Source organism: Ovis aries, chromosome 1 (genome assembly GCF_016772045.2).
Source record: "Ovis aries strain OAR_USU_Benz2616 breed Rambouillet chromosome 1, ARS-UI_Ramb_v3.0, whole genome shotgun sequence".
Taxonomy (NCBI): Eukaryota; Metazoa; Chordata; class Mammalia; order Artiodactyla; family Bovidae; genus Ovis; species Ovis aries.
This window is the reverse complement of record NC_056054.1, coordinates 204,820,689-204,842,172: the sequence shown is the minus strand read 5'-3', so window position 1 is coordinate 204,842,172 and position 21,484 is coordinate 204,820,689. Positions and strand designations below refer to the sequence as shown.

Here is a 21,484-nt window from a genome sequence, read left to right as displayed (position 1 = left end):
CTTTGACTAGAGAGACCTTTGTTGGCAAAGTAATGTCTTTGCTTTTACTATGCTGTCTAGGTTGGTCATAATTTTTCTTCCAAGGAGTAAGCATCTTTTAATTTCATGGCTGCAGTCACCATCTGCAGTGATTTTGAAGCCCCCAAAATAAAGTCTGTCACTGTTTCCATTGTCTCCCCATCTATTTGCCTTGAAATGGTGGGGCCAGATGCCATGATCTTAGTTTTCTGAATGTTGAGTTTTAAGCCAACTTTTTCACTCTCCTCTTTTACTTTCATCAAGAGGCTCTTTAGTTCTTCTTCACTTTCTGCCATAACAGTGGTGTCATCTGCCTATCTGAGGTTATTGATATTTCTCCTGGCAGTCTTGATTCCAGCCTGTGTTTCATCCAGCCCAGCATTTCTCATGATGTACTCTGCATGTAAGTTAAATAGGCAGGGTGACAATACACAGGCTTGATGTACTCCTTTCCTGATTTGGAACCAGTCTGTTGTTCCTTGTCCAGTTCTAACTGTTGCTTCTTGACCAGCATACAGATTTTTCCACAGTTTGTTGTGATCCATACAGTCAAAGGCTTTGTCGTAGTCAATAAAGCAAAAGTAGATGTTCCAAAATTAAATATTTATTTGAGAAGAGACTAATAATATTTACATGGCTTATCTTGCATATACGATTGAATAGAATGACCTCAGCAGGGGTCAGTTCTGAGAGAGAAGCAGGGAAGATCGAGGGCAACTGTGGATGAGAAGTCTGATTAGATGGAGACATCAAAAAAGGAAGCTCTGTGTGTGGCCAAATATGTAACAGGAACAAACTTAGGCAGGTGCCGGTCTGCATGAAAATTAACACGAAGCCTGCTTTCAGTAATGGAGAAAACCATATGGCTTTTATGATATAGGAGGTAATGAAAAAGGAATAAAAACAACTGGGAAGACAGAGACGTCCCAGGTTACCTTTGTTGTTGTTAGTGATTTTGAAATTTTTTTTCTGGTGGTGGGAGTGGTGTATGTGGAATGAGAGTTATTTCAAATGTAATCAAAGGGTTTAGGAAAATGCTAACCAGCCGTGGGAAGAACAGAGAATGTTAGCCATCTTGGGAGGGAGGAAGTTACATACAGGCTGCGGTTGGAGTCTTCAGGGAGGGCAACACAGTGGAGGAGACTGAGTCCGAATTAGAGGCACCAAGGCACTCTGCTTCCTGGGATCCAGCAGATGGGGAGACAAATGTCAGGCCAACAGGGTAATCATTGGTACCAGGGCTGGCAATGGCACCCCACTCCAGTACTCTTGCCTGAAAAATCCCATAGACAGAGGAGCCTGGTAGGCTGTAGTCCATGGAGTCACTGAGGGTTGGACACAACTGGGTGACTTCACTTTCACTTTTCCTTTCATACATTGGAGAAGGAAATGGCAACCCACTCCACTGTTCTTGCCTGGAGAATTCCAGGGACGGGGAAGCCTGGTGGGCTGCCGTCTATGGGGTCACACAGAGTCAGACATGACTGAAGCAATTTAGCAGCAGTAGCAGCAGCAGCAGGGCTATGATATCTGCTAATGGTCCAGGCTCTCGCAGAAGAAATAGTGTCTCCAGGGTTACTCGCAGGGTGTGGGGGTGGATAGGCAAGACAGCTCCCACCCAGCCAGAGACTTTGAGAGTTGTGAGCAGGGCCTCCTGGGATGCCCTATACTGAGTACAGTCTAACATATACTCTGAGACTCAGACTTTGAGTCTACCCAGACTCTGAATCAGTAGTTAGACTACTAACCCCAAAGGCTGCAGCTCCCTGGGGCCAGCCCTCAGGGAGCAGGGTGTCATTAGCAGGAAGGAACTAATGACCCAAGACTCCCTGCTCTGGGCTTGGAGCAAAGCACTTGGGGACAGTCATCTCCTCCAGTCTCACCATGCAGTTTAAATCACATTTTCCTCTTCCTGGGTATTTTGAAGCTTAGTGTGAATATCTAGGAGTGCTTTTTGAGATCCTCTGATGAAAGGTGAAACAGAAATGTAAAGTATTACTATCAACACTGTAAATATTTCAATGGCAACGGAAGTGCTATGTGTAGGCAGAACATAGATGCACATTCCAACACCCAATATTCCTAAGGGAACCATTGGGGAGTCAAAAATGGTACTTGTGCCAGAGAAGACAAGCCAGTGATAGTGGGGGAAAAAGATAGTTGATTTAAGTAAGAGCCCTCTCTACAATGCTGCCCAGTGGAATGGTAATACCCACTTAAACAGGCTTCAGCCAGATACCAAGATTTCCCCTCCAAGTACCAGCCACAAACATGAGTGACAACTGATGCGGACGGTGGAGCAGGTCCAGGCCTAGCCTTTGCGCAAGAGGCAAGCTGCTTCTGGAAGCACTGTTGGCCCGTTAGCAGGCAGACAGGCTCTGGGACATGCCAGCCTGGCAGCTGACTGTTTTAGAGGGAGGGGCTGATGGAGGCTTCCCCTGACAACACCAGTCTGCCTGAGGTCGACAGGTGCCTGGCTGATCCTGGAGGGGGCTAGAGCTGAGGGAGTGGAGAGAGGGGACAGAGTGATGCATGACCAGGCAGGATTATTCCTCCACCACAGGTCCTGGGAATTTTGCTGGCAAGAATAATCAGCTGGGCTTAATTTAGTGCAGTTTCTTAATTGCTCTTATGCAGTAACTGAAGTTAGAAATTACTAGTAACTGCCAGGTGAGTATAAATGATGTTTCAAGCACGGTGCTATAGTCAGCCTCTATATTTTCTCATTTAATCTTCACAACAACTCTGGGAGGTAGTGCTACTACCCTCATTCACAGGCAGAGCTCAGAGAAGTTGAAGGACATGCCCAAGACACGCCAGGAAGTGGTCAGGCTAGGACCTGAATGCAGGAACTGTAACTCCAAAGCTGTTTTGTCTACAACGCTATGTGTCTTCCTCAATGGTTAAAAAGCAACCATCAGGGCTCTGAAATTTTGTTTTCTTGGTCATTATAGTCCTAAAACACACTGCATCCAGACTGTTATCGTCAAAGATAAGGTAGCAAACAGCTTTCTTCCAACTAACGATATGGCCCAGGTTTTGATCCATGCCTACAAATGGATCTTACCCAAAAAAGACCGACTTTGAGGTCGAGACATGAACATGGACCCCCACCCCCACCCCAGGCAGGCTTCCATATTTGGTGCCTCTTTCGGACTCTCTGTCTCCAGCCTCTTTCCACTTTCCAATCTATATTCCAGACTGTGGCCAGAAATAACTCTGAAAAACCTGTCTGTTTGAAAATCTCCAGGGCTCCCGACTGCCTTCAGAACAAAGCCCATCCGGGCAGCCCCGCTCAGCCACGCCCCCCATGGCCCAGCCCCTGCTGGATCTCTCTGTGGCCCAAGCAGTGTGCACTTTCACACCTCGCTGTTATTATTAGCCCTGCTAGCTCCTTAGCCTGCAATGGCCTGGTCTTACCTTCTTTCTGCGTCTGGCAAATGGCTTTCCTCCAAAGGCTGGTTCAAATGTCACTGCTGCTCCCTCAGCTTCCTGACCCAAAGCAGAATTTATTACTCCAGTCACTTGACCCTCCCCCCTGAGGGCACCTGGTGCCCAAGCATATTATACTACTTACCATCAATTACAGTACATTACTGGACACAGCTGGATCTTGTTTCCCGTTAATTGAGGCAAGGGCAAAAAACATTTTTTACCATCTTTGCTTTCAGAGGCCCGGGTATACAGCAAATGCCCCAAGTGTTTTAGAAGAAATAGATGTAGTCATGTGCAAAGGAACCGCTCACACGGCACCACAGCGATGATCTCAAAGAATCTCCCCAATATATGGGTAGCTGTGGTAGCTGGCTTCCAATTCCTTCTCTACACATTACTTGTGATCCAGAGCTCCTCCACCATGAGAGAATAACTTTATCTTGTGCCCCTGAAGGGTATGAAGGGGGTCATACAGCAACCCCAAATTTCTACCAAAGCACCTTTGCTCTTCCCTCTGGTCAAAAGAGAAAGTTTTGTTTACAGAAGGGAAAAGGCTGTGTTGCTAAAAGTATAGTTAAAAGCACTGGTTTAGGATAGTCCCTGGTGGTCCAGTGATTAGGACTCAACGCTTTCATTGCTGAGAGATCTGTGGCACCACCAAAAAAAGCCCTGGTTTTGATGGTCTATTCCTTTACTTTCTCATGACTATCTATCTGTAAGCACCTCTTCTTAATTGGTTTTCCAGCCTCTAGTCCTTTCCTCTTCCATCCAACTTGCAAATTACTGCCAGAATAAATTTTCTAAAATATTATTTGAATCATATGTAATGTATATGATCAACCAAACATCCAGCTGTACAACGAGAACACTAAACAGTAACCTGCATCTACCTGTACATACTTTATACAGGTCAACCCCTTGCTTAATTATCTGGAGCTAACCACTGTCTTTAATTTTTAATGCTACTTTCTAAAGAATGTTTTATTAAAGGGGAGATGGTGGGGGAGGGTAAACTAGGAGCATGAGATTAACAGATATAAACTACTATACATAAAACAGATAAGCAACAAGGACTTACTGTATAGTACAGGGAACTATATCCAATAACCTGTAATGGAAAAGAATCTGAAAATAATAGATATAAAACTGAACCACTTTGCTGTATACCTGAAACTAACACATTATAAATCAACCATACCTTAATTTTAAAAATTTCTTTATTATATATATATATGAACCTAGTTGATTTTGCAAGTCTGTAAAGATAGTACCATACTGTGTATATCTCCTGGTACATGCCATTTCACTATTATGAATTCAAAATTCATCCATGTTGACGCTCTTGTTTATTTTGCTGTTGCATAGTATTCCACTGTGTGCCATACCACAGTGATTTATTCCTTCTCCTGCCAACCAACTCGGATCCTTTCCAGCGCTTGGCTATTACGGGTAACACGGCTATCAACATTCTTGGTGCACAAGTGTGTTTGTGCATTTCTGAACTGGGATGTTAGGTCATAAGGTACACAAATGTTCACCCTTATGAAATAATATCAAAAAATTTTTAAAACAGACTCTAATAAGCCAGATAAAATTTTCCAAAATCGCTTTCCCTGCTGAAAAATAATTCAGTATAACTATAACTTGCAAGATAAAACCTAAACCTGCCCTTCCATGCCAGTTAGCTTCTGGTCCCAACCTAAATTTCATACTTTATCTCTTATTGTCCCTACTCACCCATCCCAGCACCTCCCTCTCCAGTTATGCAGATTTGCTCCCAAATATAGAACCCAACTTGCTCATTTTCAACAGTGTAGGCTCTGCTCCTTCCTTTCTAGTGTGTAATTTCCATGCACTCCTGCTACTGCCCTTGGGTTCTCCTTCCTTAAAGAAACCTACCCTGAGCACACCTGCCCACTGGTCTCTTCCCCAACTCCTAAAGACCTGTATTCTGCACATCATAAGCCATCAACCTTCACCCAGACCCACGTCTTAGTGTATTGAGTTTCTTGCTGCCTTGTTGGAAAAATGGATGTTCTAACTACTGTGTGATCAGATTTACTTGGGAACTCAGCATTTCCAAATTCAGTATCTAGTACCTTTCTCACCACTCTCTTGACAATGGAACTACTTAATTTTGGATCTGATTGTTTTCCACATAACGTTTCACATGATTATGTCTTATTTTCCCAATTAAGTTATCAGCATCTTAAAGTACAAAGACCATATTTTAAAATTTCATTGTAGTCTCTACAACATTTAATGCAGTCTCATGTGTGCAGCTAGAATTCAAATCAACAAATATGTAACACTTCAGTAGATACCTGAAAATGCAGAGGCTTGAAAGTGTGTTTCTAGAAAAATTATATTCCAGCATACAATTTAAACATTATATATATATATGTGCATAAAATACATATACACAAAAGCTTAAGCGTGTGTATATAAATTTGTACAAGCTTAGCAAGTACAATAAAGGCAAAGGCAGTCTGGATTGAAACTTTCCAGTCACAAAAACAAGAAACAAATAACATCCAAGCCTTTAAACTGCCCAAGAAGCTACTCTTTGGCAAAAAACTCTTAGGTTGAGTTTAGTGCTATGGCATTTGTCTCTGAAATACGTTACTGTTCGTTTTTGTCCTGACTGTGACTGGGAGGTAACTCATTGAGTTCAGTGACCTTTTCTCTCAGTTCTCTTTTGATCAAGTTGCTGCCCACCCGCCTAAACACAATACGTGATATAATATTTGAGGCAGAAACAAACAATACTGTCTCCCAATTTAAAAAGTATCCTTTAATTTTATTAGTATGAAATATTTTGAAGAGAATTTACTGTATTTGTGACCCAAGTACATGATTTTTAAACATGAAAGAGTTTTAAGCAGAATCATACAATCATTTAGTAAAAGTGCTAGTCGTCAGATCCCGAGAAAAGCAGGAAGGCACTTTCTCTTTTTGGTGTGGATATTGTACTGAACATGTTGCTTAACTGGCTGTTTATTTGATGGTGTTTAATCTGCTTCCCTTCTGTCAGAGTCTTCCTCCTCAAACTCGACCAAAGGAGCGTGTCTGTTGGCCTGAGAACCTTCTTTGTAGAATACCTTCTTGACCGTGCCCTCCTTTGGCGCCTTTATGGTATGCTGTAGAGACACAAGGCGTGACAGACGATGGCTGTGATACCAACGAGGGTTGAACACACACCAAGTCAAGACACAGGACAGTGAAAAATGAAGTCAGCTGTTTTGATGTTTTGTCAGGTATCAGTGCTTCCTGACCTTCCTCACATCACAGCACAGAGAGAAAATAAAAACATGTTTATGGTGCACTTGGGGGTTGAGAGGAGTCATTACCTTGATACACCTGTAAACCATTCAAGGTCAGTAATTGGGAAGCTCTGGATTAGCTAGTAATTCTCAGCCCAAGCTTCACAGCAGACTCTCAGCTGGGAAGCTTTTTAAAAACTACTGATCCTGGGGCTCCCCTACAGGAAACCCCAATTCAACTGGACTGGGGAAGGACTGTTTTTTTCCCCTGATATTTAAAAAGGTCTTAACTTACAAAATAAGACAAAAGAAAAATTGGGACTGATAGCTCCCAAAGGTTACCTGGCAAGTGAACCCATGATTTCACTTACTTCCATTTTCATGGCAATCATAACCACCAGAGGGTCTCCAGCTTTCACTCTGTCTCCAGCTTTCACAAACACCTAGAGATTCACAGAGACAGGTTAATATTTATAAACAGAGGCCCTTTGTGATGGTCTACATGTGGTCTGACAGTTGGGCAAATTATATACCTGATTTGTGGTGCACAGAGTTGGTATACAAACGTACACAGGAGAAGTGTGTATCTATGTGCTTGTCTTGTCTGCCAAAGACAAACATACTGGCACAAACCAGAGACCCACGGGTCAGCCTGGCAGTGCAGGCACTGTCACCAGCGGGCTTACTCCTTAGCTCCCTACCTTCGCCACCCCCCGCATCTAGTTTTCCTTGAATCAGATGAATACACTCTACATGTTTCAAGATCTTTTTGTTTTCTCATGGACAGACAGACAAGACATATCACCAACAGGGAAGGACTATAGGCTCACGTCGCTTTATTGTGCTTCGCACATAATGCCTTTTTCCCCCCTTTTTTGAAGAGATTGAAGGTTTGTGGCAACTTCATCAACCAAGTCTATGGGTGCCATTTTCCCAACAGCATTTGCTCACTTTGTGCCCCAGTGCCACATTTTGGTAATCCTTGCAATATTTCAGGATTCCTCCACCAGTAAAAAGATTATAACTCACGGAGATCAGTGATGATGGTTAGCATTTCTCAGCAATAAAGATTTTTAAAAAATTTTATTTTATATTGGCATGTAGTTGATTACAATGTTGTGTTAGTTTCAGGTGTGCAGCAAAGTGATTCAGTCACACATATATCTAAGTATTTTTTAATTACGGTATGTACATTGCTTTTTTTTCCTAGACATGAAGCTATTACACACTTGACAGACTACAGTGTAATCATAACTTTTATATGCACCGGGAAACCAAGAAATTCATGTGGCTTGCTGCACTGTACTTGGTGGTAGAGAACCTCACAAATCTCTACTTCCCCAGTCCACTGCCCTTCTGGGGCAAACATTTGCAGACAGGACTGGTGGGTGAAATCATTCACACTATTTAAGTAGTTGTTTTCTTCTTCTGTTTGTTGGTACCAAGGATTTTTATGACTTAAGTGCAGTTGAAGGGACTCTACTGTATGCAAGTATATAAAAGGAGACTACTGATCTACCACCGCTGGAAGTCATTATCAGTATGGATCTCATATCTGAATATATACCGCACTCAACACCAAACACATTGTTCTTCACCAATACCTTTCAAATTTGGGATAATGCTTGGTGAATGTTCCATTTTAGTCAACTAAAGACAACCTGGGTTATTTGTACTTTGATAGAATTCTCACTTCAAAGAAAAGTCCTTATCATAAATTAGGTAAATTTATGATTCACTGAAGACTGTAATATAGAACTTGAATCTTTAATAGATCTTCTTGTTTTCTTGAAATGGATGCTTTCCAAAGAACAAGATTTAGAGAGGGGGAGAAGGATATATACAGCAAAGTTCAACAAAGACATTTATTCTACATACATTCGTCAATACCTTTTCAATAGTTCCAGTCATAGGAGCTACAGCACCCCCTTGGGTTTCTCCTGAGCTTCCTGAAGACAAGTATCGGGGAACCGGAATGCCAATCTGAATACTTCCATCCTATAAATAGAAATGATATTTGCAGGATATATATATAGGATGCATATTTATAAGATAAATTAGAATTGAAATTAAGATCTCATTGCTGTAGTTTTACAAATAGGCCTGAGGTGATAATTATTTTCAAGCTATTTGTTAAATATTAGTCATATTTAATACCAGGGTTCTAACTAGCTTTGTGAAAAGCGCTCCATCATGTCCAACTCTTTGTGACCCTCCATGGTATTCTCCAGGCCAGAATACTGGAGTGGGTACCCTTTCCCTTCTCCAGGAGATCTTCCCAAGCCAGGGATCGAACCCGGGTCTCCCACACTGCAGGCGGATTCTTTACCAGCTGAGCCACAAGGGAAGCCCAAGAAGACTGGAGCAGGTAGCCTATCCCATCTCCAGCAGATCTTCCTGAGCCAGGAACTGAGCCAGGATCTCCTGGTGGATTCTTTACCGACTGAGCTCTTGAGCAAATTACTAAACCCCTTTCAGTCTTGATTTCCACTATAAAGAAGTAATGGCATATATACCACAGAGGGGATTAGAAGAATTAAGTACATAAAAGTGAAGTGAAGTGATGTTGCTCAGTTGTGCCCGACTCTTTGCAACCCCATGGACTGTAGCTTACAAGGCTCCTCTGTCCATGGAATTTTCCAGGCAAGAGTACTGGAGTGGGTTGCCATTTCCTTCTCCAGGGGATCTTTCTGACCTAGGGATTGAACCCAGGTCTCCCGCATTGCGGGCAGACGCTTTACCATCTGAGCCAACAGGGAAGCCCTTAAGTACATAACTATTGGTAAAAGACAGCCACTGTCTACAAGCCAGTTTTAGTAGCATCTCCACTCTCAGGTCCTTAGTCTAAGCCAGGAACTCTTCTCAAGAAATATATAAAACGTTCTTGATGGTCTCAATAATGTTATGAGGTGGGTATTGTTAGTTATTCCGGTTTATAAATGGGAGAACTAAAACCTAGAGAGTTCAACTTGCTCAAGGTCAAGCAGATGCTGGTAGGGCCAGGATTTGAAAGCAAACAGCTTCATATTTCAGAACTCATCGGTTCAGTTCAGTTCAGTTCAGTCGCTCAATCGTGTCTGACTCTTTGCAACCCCATGGACTGCAGCACGCCAGGCCTCCCTGTCCATCACCAACTCCAGGAGTTTACTCAAACTGATGTCCATTCAGTCGGTAATGCCATCCAACCATCTCATCCTCTGTTGTCCCCTTCTCCTCCTGCCCTCAATCTTTCCCAGTATCAGGGTCTTTTCCAACCTCTTCGCAACAGGTGGCCAAAGTATTGCAGCTTTGGCTTCAGCATCAGTCCTTCCAATGAATATTCAGGACTAATTTCCTTTCGGATGGACTGGCTGGATCTCCTTGCAGCCCAAGGGGCTCTCAAGAGTTTTCTCCAACACCACAGTCCAAAAGCATCAATTCTTCAGTGCTCAGCTTTCTTTTTTTTTTTTTTTTTTTTTGCTCAGCTTTCTTTATAGTCCATCTCTCACATCCATACATGACTACTGGAAAAACCATACCTTTGACTAGATGGACCTTTGTTGGCAAAGTAATGTCTCTGCTTTTTATATACTGTCTAGGTCGGTCATAACTTTTCTTCTAAGGAGTAAGCATCTTTTAATTTCATGGCTACAGTCACCATCTTCAGTGATTTTGGAGCTCAAAAAATAAAGTCTGTCACTATTTCCACTGTTTCCCCATCTATTTGCCTTGAAGTGATGGGACCAGATGCCATGATCCTCGTTTTCTGAATGTTGAGCTTTAAGCCAACTTTTTCACTCTCCTCTTTCATTTTCATCAAGAGGCTCTTTAGTTCTTCACTTTCTGCCATAAGGGTGGTGTCATCTGCATATCTGAGGTGACTGATATTTCTCCCGGCAATCTTGATTCCAGCTTATGCTTCTTCCAGCCCAGCGTTTCTCATGATGTACTCTGCATAGAAGTTAAATAAGCAGGGTGACAATATACAGCTTTGAAATACTCCTTTTCCTATTTGGAACCAGTCTGTTGTTCCATGTCCAGTTCTAACTGTGCTTCCTCACCTGTATATAGACTTCTCAGGAGGCAGGTCAGGTGATCTGGTATTCTCATCTCTTTAAGAACTTCCAGTTTGACTGTTCCACACAGTCAAAGGCTTTGGTGTAGTCAATAAAGCAGAAGAAGATGTTTTTCTGAAACTCTTGCTTTTCTGATGATCCAACGGATGTTGGCAATTTGATCTCTGGTTCCTCTGCCTTTTCTAAATCCTGCTTGAACATCTGGAAGTTCACTGTTGAAGCCTGGCTTGGAGAATTTTGAGCATCACTTTGCTAGCATGTAAGATGAGTGCAATTGTGTGGTAATTTGAGCATTCTTTGGCATTACCTCTGTTTGGGATTGGAATGAAAACTGACTTTTTCCAGTCCTGTGGCCACTGCTGAGTTTTCCAAATTTGCTGACATATTGAATGTGGCACTTTCACAGCATCATCTTTGAGGATTTGAAATAGCTCTGCTGGAATTCCATCACCTCCACTAGCTTTGTTCGTAGTGATGCTTCCTAAGGCCCACTTGACTTCACATTCCAGGATGTCTGGCTCTAGGTGAGTGATCGTACCATTGTGATTATCTGGGTTGTGAAGGTCTTTTTTGTACAGTTCTTCTGTGTATTCTTGCCACCTCTTAATATCTTCTGCGTCTGTGAGGCCCATACCATTTCTGTCCTTTATTGTGCCCATCTTTGCATGAAATGTTCCCTTGGTATCTCTAATTTTCTTGAAGAGATCTCTAGCCTTTCCCATTCTATTGTTTTCCTCTGTTTCTTTGCATTGATCACTGAGGAAGGCTTTCTTATCTCTCCTTGCTATTCTTTGGAACTCTGCATTCAAATGGGTATATCTTTCCTTTTCTACTTTGCTTTTCACTTCTCTTCTTTTCATAGCTATTTGTAAGGCCTTCTCAAACAACCATTTTGCCCTTTTGCATTTCTTTTTCTTGGGGATGTTCTTGATCACTGACTCCTGTACAATGTCACCAACCAGAACTCATGCTCTTCACCAATCCACTCTACTGCCTCTGCCATTACACTGTTATAGCACATAGACTATGGAAAGCAATGTCTGCAAAATGAGATCATCCTTGACTCCAAATATACAGTTTAATTACTGGAATACGGAAGGCATCTCATCACAAGGGACTCTGGTCTGGAAGATGGTTCTCAAGTGTGAGAAGGCTCTGAAGAGGTCACAGGAAATTTGATAATCCACTTCCTTTCTTTGCCCATGCAGAACGCTAAGGTCTCCTAACAAGCTCCTAGTCATACCCATGCCAAGCCTACCTCAACCAGCCTTCAACTGCCAAGAGACCTCCGCTAACCCACATGCACCTCCCCTGAAAGGAACATCTGGTCCACAAACTCCTCTCACAAGGGTCACCTCCTCCCAAGTCTCCACGATTCCCAGTGCCAAGAGGACAGTGGTTGGGGGAAGTGTTTAGGGTATTTGAGAATTAAAGGAAGAAATGGGTATGTGTCTGTCAGTGAGAATCTGGGAGAACAAATGGGGTGAATGGAGAAATGTGACAAAGATTTAGACTGAAAGGGGGATAGACAAAAAGTCACAGCAGTGACAGAAGGAAACAGGATGTGCTGTTTGCCCTCATATCCCTGACTGCACTGTGTGCCATGCAGGATCTCTGACTAGAGATTAAAACCATGTCCCTGCCTTGGAAGCACAGAGTCTTAACCACTGGACTGCCAGGGAAGTTCCAAAACAGGATCTTTCTAATTTCCCAGTGGAATACTTCTGGTCAAGCAATTTTCTCCCAAACTCCAATAGTGTTATTATAAAACACTATAAAGACACTACCATGGAAAATAGGTAAATAGTGTTTTCCAGGATAATTAGCTTAGTTTTACTAGCAACTCCATTAACAGAAGATTTCAGATAAGTGCAGTCTTCCTCACTGCAAAGATCACCAAGGACATGGAAAGTTTTATCTTCAATCTGAAAAAACAGAAAATTAAGATCCTTAAAGTAAATGAACAACCTTACAGAATTAAAATCAAAATCAATTCTTTACTGTTAATAGTTTCAAAAGGAAACAGGTAAAAACATTTTTTTAAATCATGCAGGAAATTTCCTAAGATTCATAAACAAAATAGTCTAGAAAGAAACAGCAGTAAGATAATTAAAAGAAAAAAAAAGTTATGTAATATATTTACAGTAGCACCATAATGCTACAGATAAAGGTTCCTTTAAGAATAGTAATAAGAAGTGAAATAGAAATACAAATCAAAGTAAGAAAAATTATTAAAATTCAGGTGAGTATATTATATGTTAATACTCATCTCTGAGTATCCAAAGTCAAATTGAGTTTTACTGTGCAAAAGTTAGTGATGAATAATGCCAGAATCTCATAATTAGATTGATTTCTTTTATCTCACCAACATGGAGATTGAATTTATGGGTTTTCAGTTATGATTTAAGAAGATAAGTTAGCTGGAGATTGAGCACAGTTTTCTTACTCTGAGAGACAGAGTACCAAAGAATAGATTTCACACTTAATCTTTTCAAAGTAGCTGACAAAAGGACATGAAATCATGCTGTTCTAAAGGATGTTTTCTCATTTATATACACAAGAAAAAATTTTCCCTATACACATAAAATTCATTTAAATCTTCTTTATTTTTCAATTCCCCTGTTAGAGTCAGAGTCCTGTGGCTATTCTTTTCATTATATATATTTATATATATATAATAACAGTGAAATAGGTCACACTGCAGTATTTATACATGGTTCTCATTTATCCTAAGTTAAATATGACATTTCACTCTGCTTTGTAACCTACTAAGAGAGCCATTTGAATGTCTGTGGAATTCTCAGGATATAAAGGTTAGATTGGGAACAGTTTTGTTTAAAGACGTATAGAAGTGCATTCTACATTTGTGAAGGTAGTTCCATGAGCAGATCAGAACAAATCTGCAATTTACTTTACCATTTACCAAGGGATAAGAAGGGGTCCCTAAACCAGAGGTACCAATATTAATTGCAACTCATATACTTAAGTTGATTTCCCATCATTTGTCTGAATCACAGAGAGGAAATCAGTGTGTCTCAAAGTGTTGGGAAATCTAAAGAGCATCATTGATAAATTCATTTTTGCTGTATTTTAAAGCTCTTAGCTCATAGGAAAAATGATTTATTCTATTCTCTGAATTTTATACTTACTATAGGAATTTGGTTGAGTTCTAACATTGTTTCTTAATCCTTTGGCATTTTATTTTGCCAATGTAATGGATTTTTAAAAATTGAGGTCTATCACAAAAATTTTGACTAAAAAGCCTCAAAGTATGACCTGTGGATCCCTTGGAGTCCCCCAAGCCCCTTAAGGAGTTCCATAAAGTCAAACAATTTCTTAATAACGCAATATTGTCTTCTTTCTACTCTCATTCTCTTACAAGTATATAGTGGACTTTTCTAGACATTGTAGGACACATGATAATGATATTACTCTGATGGCTAATGGAATGTGTGCTTGGTGATAATCTTTTCTCAGTTTATCCTACAACTCAACAACAAAAACCCAGCCAGATTTTTTTAGAAAGGCAAATAACTTGAATAGATATTTCTCTAAAGAAGATAAACAAATAGCCAATTAGCACGTGAAAAGATGCTTAACATCTTTAGTCATTATGGAAATACAAATCAAAAGCATAGTAAGATACTACTTTCATACCTTAGGGCTTTTTTGTTTTTAACAACAACAACAACAACAACAACAAAACAAAGTAGCTAGAATATAAGTGCTGGCAAGGAAAGATATGGATAAATTGGATTTTTTGTGCACTGCTGATGGGAATGTAGAATGGTATGGACACTATGGAAGAGTATGGTAGTTCCCCCCAAAATTAAAAAGAGAATTACCATATGATACAGGAATTCTACTTCTTTGGGTACATGCCTAAAATAATTGAAAACAGGGTCTCAAAGAGATACTTGTATACAGATGTTCACAGAAGCATTATTTATAATAGGCAAAAGCTGGAAGCAACCCAAGTGTCCGCTACGCATCTATGTATTTAGATTGGATAAATAAAGTGTAATACATACATACAATAGAATATTATTCAGCCTTAAAAAGGAAGGGAATTTGGATGGATACTACAACAATGGAAGGGCCTCAAAGACATTATGCTAAGTGAAATTAGCTTGTTACAAAAGGAGTAAATGCTGAATGATTCCACTTATATGAGGTGCCTAGAGCAGTTTAATTTGCAGAGACAAAGTAGAATGGTGATTGCCAGGGCCCAGGAGGGGTGGGTGGAGAAGGGGGAGTGGACTCTTGTACTGTTTAACTGGCACAGAATTTCAGTTCTGCAGGAAGAGAACAGGTCTGCAGATGGATAGTGGTGATGGTTGCACAACAATGTGAACGTAATTAATGCCATTAAATTGTATGCTTAAAAATGGGTAAAATGACAAATTACATATTATGTACATTTTAAAAAATACATTAAAACAATAACAAATTTTTTTCTCAGTGTAATTTTCTAAATGGTAAATATTAATAGATGTAACTAATAAAAAAAAACTCTTTGGGGAATTTCAATAACTTTTAAGAGTATACAGAGGTCTTGAGACCAAACATTTGAGAACTGCTGCTTTAGATATAAATACACTCACATAATTTAGGGGCTTTTTAGGTGTCTTATTCAAATATTATTATCATTATTTTTTTAACCAAGTTTTTATTCTTAAGGAAATTACAGCCAAACTGAGTAAATCATCAGAAACTGTATAGGGGGTAATTTTTCCAAATTGGTCTGAAATAAAAGCTCATGACATTCTCCTAACTATAGACATGATAATCCATGGTTTCAAAGAAAGTAAAGAGTGAAAACGTGCTCTACTCTGTATGAGAGAAATCAGATTCAGCTCTGAGCTGTAGAAAAAAACCAAGGAGGCTTACCTGCATGCTATATGATCCATCACGGTTATATGTTACAGCTATGGCTACATCTTTATGGAAAAAGTGGGGAAATTGAAGAAAAGTTAGAAGACATACATTTATTCAGTAACTGAGGTTCTGAAAAACCTCACTTTCAACCTAAGGAAAACTAGTTTTTAGGGATATCCACATCTTTTAACTCCCTGACAATAAAGTTTAAAAAATCAGGTTTCAATAAAGGTGAATTTCAGACTTTTCTTGTTTAAAACTGAAGTTTTAACTCTTTTACAGTTATAGGATATTTCGGATATTTTCCCCTCAACAAGAAAGGCTGTAGTGTCATAGTAGAAAATGTAATTAATTGGGAAAGAGAAGTTCTGGCTTAAGGCCCAAATCTGCCATCCGTGGTATGATCATCTCTGTGATCCTAAGACATTTAAAATACTGCTTTTCTTAAAAGCTATATATGACAAACCCACAGCAAACATTATCCTCAATGGTGAAAAACTGAAAGCATTTCTCCTAAAGTCAGGAACAAGGCAAGGGTGCCCATTCTCACCACTACTATTCAACATAGTTTCAGAAGTTTTGGCCACAGCAATCAGAGCAGAAAAAGAAATAAAAGGAATCCAGACTGGAAAAGAAGAAGTAAAACTCTCACTGTTTGCAGATGACATGATCCTCTACATTGAAAACCCTAAAGACTCTACCAGAAAATTACTAGAGCTAATCAATGAATATAGTGAAGGACATAAAATTAACACACAGAAATCCCTTGCATTCCTATACACTAACACTGAGAAAACAGAAAGAGAAATTAAGGAAACAATTCCATTCACCACTGCAACAAAAAGAATAAAATACTTAGGAATATATTTACCTAAAGAAACAAAAGATCTATATATAGAAAACTATAAAACACTGATGAAAGAAATCAAAGAGGACACAAATAGATGGAGAAATATACCATGTTCATGGATTGGAAAATGAGTATATTACCTAAAGCAATCTATAGATTCAATGCAATCCCTATCAAGCTACCAATGGTATTTTTTACAGAACTAGAACAAATAATTTCACAATTTGTATGGAAATACAAAAAACCTCGAACAGCCAAAGCAATCTTGAGAAAGAAGAATGGAACAGGAGGAATCAACTTACCTGACTTCAGGCTCTACTACAAAGCTACGGTCATCAAGACAGTATGGTACTGGTTCAAAGACAGAAACATAGATCAATGGAACAAAATAGAAAGCCCAGAGATAAATCCACACACCTATGGACACCTTATCTTTGACAAAGGAGGCAAGAATATACAATGGATTAAAGACAATCTCTTTAACAAGTGCTGCTGGGAAAACTGGTCAACCACTTGTAAAAGAATGAAACTAGAACACTTTCTAACACCATTCACAAAAATAAACTCAAAATGGATTAAAGATCTAAACATAAGACCAGAAACTATAAAACTCCTAGTGAACACAGGCAAAACACTCTCCGACATAAATCACAGCAGGATCCTCTATGATCCACCTCCCAGAATACTGGAAATAAAAGCAAAAATAAACAAATGGAATCTAATTAAAATTAAAAGCTTCTGCACAACAAAGGAAACTATAAGCAAGGTGAAAAGACAGCCTTCTGAATGGGAGAAAATAATAGCAAATGAAGCAACTGACAAAGAATTAATCTCAAAAATATACAAGTAACTCCTGCAGCTCAATTCCAGAAAAATAAACGACCCAATCAAAAAATGAGCCAAAGAACTAAACAGACATTTCTCCAAAGAAGACATACAGATGGCTATCAAACACATGAAAAGATCCTCAGCATCACTCATTATCAGAGAAATGCAAATCAAAACTACAATGAGGTACCATCTCATGCCAGTCAAAATGGCTGTGATCCAAAAATCTACAAACAATAAATGCTGGAGAGGGTGTGGGAACCCTCTCACACTGCTGGTGGGAATGCAAACTAGTATAGCCACTATGGAGAACATGGTGGAGATTTCCTAAAAAAAAAAAACAGAACTAGAACTGTCATATGACCCAGCAATCTCACTGCTGGGCATACACACCAAGGAAACCAGAATTGAAAGAGACACATGTACCCCAATGTTCATCACAGCACTGTTTATAATAGCCAGGACATGGAAGCAACCTAGATGTCCATCAACAGACGAATGGATAAGAAAGCTGTGGTACATATACACAATGGAATATTACTCAGTCATTAAAAAGAATACATTTGAATCAGTTCTAATGAGGTGTACGGAACTGGAGCCTATTATACAGAGTGAAGCAAGCCAGAAAGAAAAACACCAATACAGTATACTAACACATATATATGGAATTTAGAAAGATGGTAACAATAACGCTATATGCGAGACAGCAAAAGAGACACAGATGTACAGAACAGTCTTTTGGACTCTGTGGGAGAAGGAGAGGGTGGGATGATCTGAGAGAATAGCATTGAAACATGTATATTATCATATGTGAAACAGATCGCCAGTCCAGGTTCAATGAATGAGACAGGGTGCTCAGGGCTGGTGCACTGGGATGACCCAGAGGGATGGGATGGGGAGGGAGGTGGGAGGGGGGTTCAGGATAGGGAACACATGTACACCCATGGCTGATTCATGTCAATGTATGGCAAAAATCACTGTAATACTATAAAGTAATTAGCCTCCAATTAAAATAAATAAATTTTAAAAAATAAAAAATAAAAAAAAATCCTGCTTTTCTGATCCATTCTGACCCATTAACTGGGTATGAGAATGTAAATGATTAAATGAATGTGAAAGCACTTTATAAACTGTATCAGACTATACAAATATAATACAAAATATACTTATATCATTATGTGACTAGAGAATAGGTTAAAGACTACCCTAGGAGATGGAAATTTTGTGGGGTAGAGCATGCAGACCAAAGTCATTTCACCTACACCTGACACATTAACCAGCATTCTGAGGCTCCCAGCTCAAATCTGTTTCCAGCCTGACCTTCCTACTCCAGAACTCTGGTTAGTCATTCCCAGCAGGATCCTCCACTGGCATCTTAAAATAAACCTAATGGGGCCAACAAATCATCACCCCTTCCACCTGCCTTCCCTCCTCACCTGTGAACTCCATGACTGACACCGTTTTTCTCATCATCCAGGTTTATAACTTGTCATTCTTGCCTTATCCTCTTCCTCTGCTTTTCACCTCCAATAGTCACCACAGAGCTGCCAAGTTCTTCCCCCTGAAGACCTGTGCTCTACATTTCTTCCTGTCCATTCCCATCACTCTACTGTGATTCAGGCCCATGGCTTCTGGCCTGGCTGACTTAAGTGGTGGAAACAGCACAGGGGTCAAGGCCAGAAAGACTGGGTGTCAGTCTTGGTTCTGCTACTTAATAGCCTTGAGTAACTACACCTCCCCTGTCTCAGTTTCATCAGCAATAAGTGGGTCTAACAGTGACTCCCCCTCGTTAATGCTGCCTGGTGAGTGGTGGGGTGGGCAATCCTCCTCCCCTGGAGAAGTTCTGGTTACTTTCTTCTTCAGAAGTCATACACACTTGCAGAAGAAAAATGGCAGAGCCATGAAAGTACAAAGAAGAGGAGGGAAAGAAGTGCCTCAAATCCCAGCATCCAATGGTAATCTCACTAATGTTTTGTATATTTCATTTCATTTTTCTATGTATGTTTTATGACCTATTTTTAAAATATTTACCAAATACAGAACAAGTATGAAAAAGAAAAATAAATATCATTAACTCTACCACCCAGAGCCAGTCAATTCTATTATTTTGGCATGCTTCCTTCTAATGTTTAGGCTAGGGATCTTAAAAAATGTAATTGATCATGGCCAGGCTGAATTCTTTTTTTTCCAGTAAATGTGATCTATTTCTATGAAGCACATTTCTTTTTTAATAAAACATTACTTACTGTTTTTACCATCCCTAAGAGTCATGTTTCTAGAGTAACAGATATTCAGTCTTCTTCCATTGCTGGATGCAAAAGGAGAGTATTGATCTAGAAAAAATTTAGAATTCAACAACAAATTTATGAACATCAGGCCTACTAACAAAAGAAAACATAAAACAGAGGTCCTATACTGACAGCTAAAATACGTTTTCTTTATTCTAGGCAATGCTTTAAATTTAGACACTTTTGTTTACATCTCAGGAAATTTTACATGAAAAAAATCCCAGTTTTTCTTGAAAAATCAGAATATTTACAACCTCAACTTTCCACCTCTGGCAGCATAAACTGCACAGTGGTCACAGTTTTGACAGGGCAAATGCATTCCAGGTCACCCGAATCCTCACTACCCATTACTTTTCTTTCACCTGGCCTCTTCCGCTCTTCTCTGTTACTGGCCTTCCCCTAGAGACTTGTGTGTTCACCCTCTGTTAGATAATCTCCAGGAGCTACAGAGTAGCTAAATTGAAGCAATGTATTCTGAAACTCCTCTCTGGGCTGCTTATAAATTTTAATTTAAAAAGGAAAGTGAGAGTAAGAGGACACTCCATTCTAAAACAGCTAAGTCCAGGCTTAGGAATACCAGATGGGGTATAGGTAGATGAATTTATTTAATGTAAAAGGACAAAATGAGGACAGAGTACAAATCTCCAAATATAGCTATATATTTTAAGCTTTCACTATAACTTAAAATTTTACTTATTAATTCCTTTACGGCTGTGCTGGGTCTCTACCGCTGTGTGCGCTTTTCTCGTCTAGCTGCGGTGGGCGGGCTTCTCACCAGCGTCTTCTCTTGCTGTGGAGCACAGGGCTCAAGGCTGCAGGGGCTTCAGTAGTTGCAACACATGGGCTCAGTAGCTGCGGCTCCCAGACTCTAGCGCACAGGCTCAATAGCTGTGGCGCACAGGCTTAGCTGTTTCACAGCATGTGGGATCTTCTTGGACCAAGGATTGAACCTGCGTCTCCTGAATTGGCAGGCAGGTTCTTTACCACTCAGCCACCAGGGAAGCCCTCAATATCACTTTCTTGAATGAATCTAGAAATTAGAGATCTGAATAATAGGATCCTATAATAATATAATAATCCTAATAATAATCAAGGGATAAATGGATTCAGGGTTTTTTTTTCCCTGTTTGCTTCAAAGATCAGAGGCAGCCTGAGGAAATATTATGGAGCAAATGTGGGAGAGCTCAGATTTTGCTCAACCAAGTGGGAAGAACTTCTTAGTGGAGAATTGACTGAAACTGTAATTGACTAATGAATTTTCTGCATGAATTCCCAGCTTCCTGAGGTGTTAGGAAGATGCTGGGCAACAACGCAGTGGGAATGCTGGCGCAGGGATGCACACACATGGCAGCCAGGATGACTCCCTGTCATAGTCCCAGACTCTACGATGTGATGAAATACCTAGGTATCTAGCTAGTCAGAAATTTCATCTCAGAATAGAAAAAGAGAGGACGGGGACTTCCCTGGTGGTCTAGGGGCTCAGAATCTGCCTTGCAATGCAGGATACTCAAGTTTGATCCCTAGTCAGGGAATGAAGATCCCACACGTTGCAGAGCAACTAGGCCCAACTGTGGCAACTGCTGAGGCCACACGCTCTGGAGCCTGTGTGCCACAACTAGAGAGTCTGTGCACCACAACGAAAGATCCCATGTGCCACAACTTAAACCTGACTCAGCCAAATAAATATTTTTTAAAAAGAGAGAACAGAAGAACTAACTCAACAATAAATTACGGGTAACTTAAGGGAATCTGAGCATCTCCAGTGCTCAGTCTTGTCTCTAGGACCAAGAAAGCTGCTGCAGGTATGGAGGATACAACTAAGCAGGGAGTGGTGAATAAAAGAAGTTGGAAGGAAATAAAAAGTGAATT

At 40.1% G+C, this 21,484-nt stretch overlaps 1 protein-coding gene across 4 annotated transcripts in view; it reads right to left on the bottom strand.

Annotated features, from left to right (window-relative positions):
• Positions 1-6,226: 6,226 nt before the first annotated feature.
• Positions 6,227-21,484, bottom strand: part of MCCC1 (methylcrotonyl-CoA carboxylase subunit 1) — a 53,426-nt gene continuing 38,168 nt past the window's right edge. For 3 of the 4 annotated variants that reach the window (XM_027957956.2, XM_027957965.2, XM_012098280.3), the window contains 6 exons: positions 19,574-19,660; positions 15,662-15,711; positions 12,559-12,696; positions 8,607-8,714; positions 7,088-7,159; positions 6,227-6,593 (listed from right to left, as the gene is read on the bottom strand). In XM_027957956.2, the coding sequence (XP_027813757.1) occupies positions 6,465-6,593; positions 7,088-7,159; positions 8,607-8,714; positions 12,559-12,696; positions 15,662-15,711; positions 19,574-19,660 (584 nt within the window). In that variant the 3' untranslated portion in view covers positions 6,227-6,464. Of the gene's footprint in view, positions 6,594-7,082; positions 7,160-8,606; positions 8,715-12,558; positions 12,697-15,661; positions 15,712-19,573; positions 19,661-21,484 lie in introns of those variants that run through there. The other variant, XM_042233969.1, reaches the window with a different exon arrangement.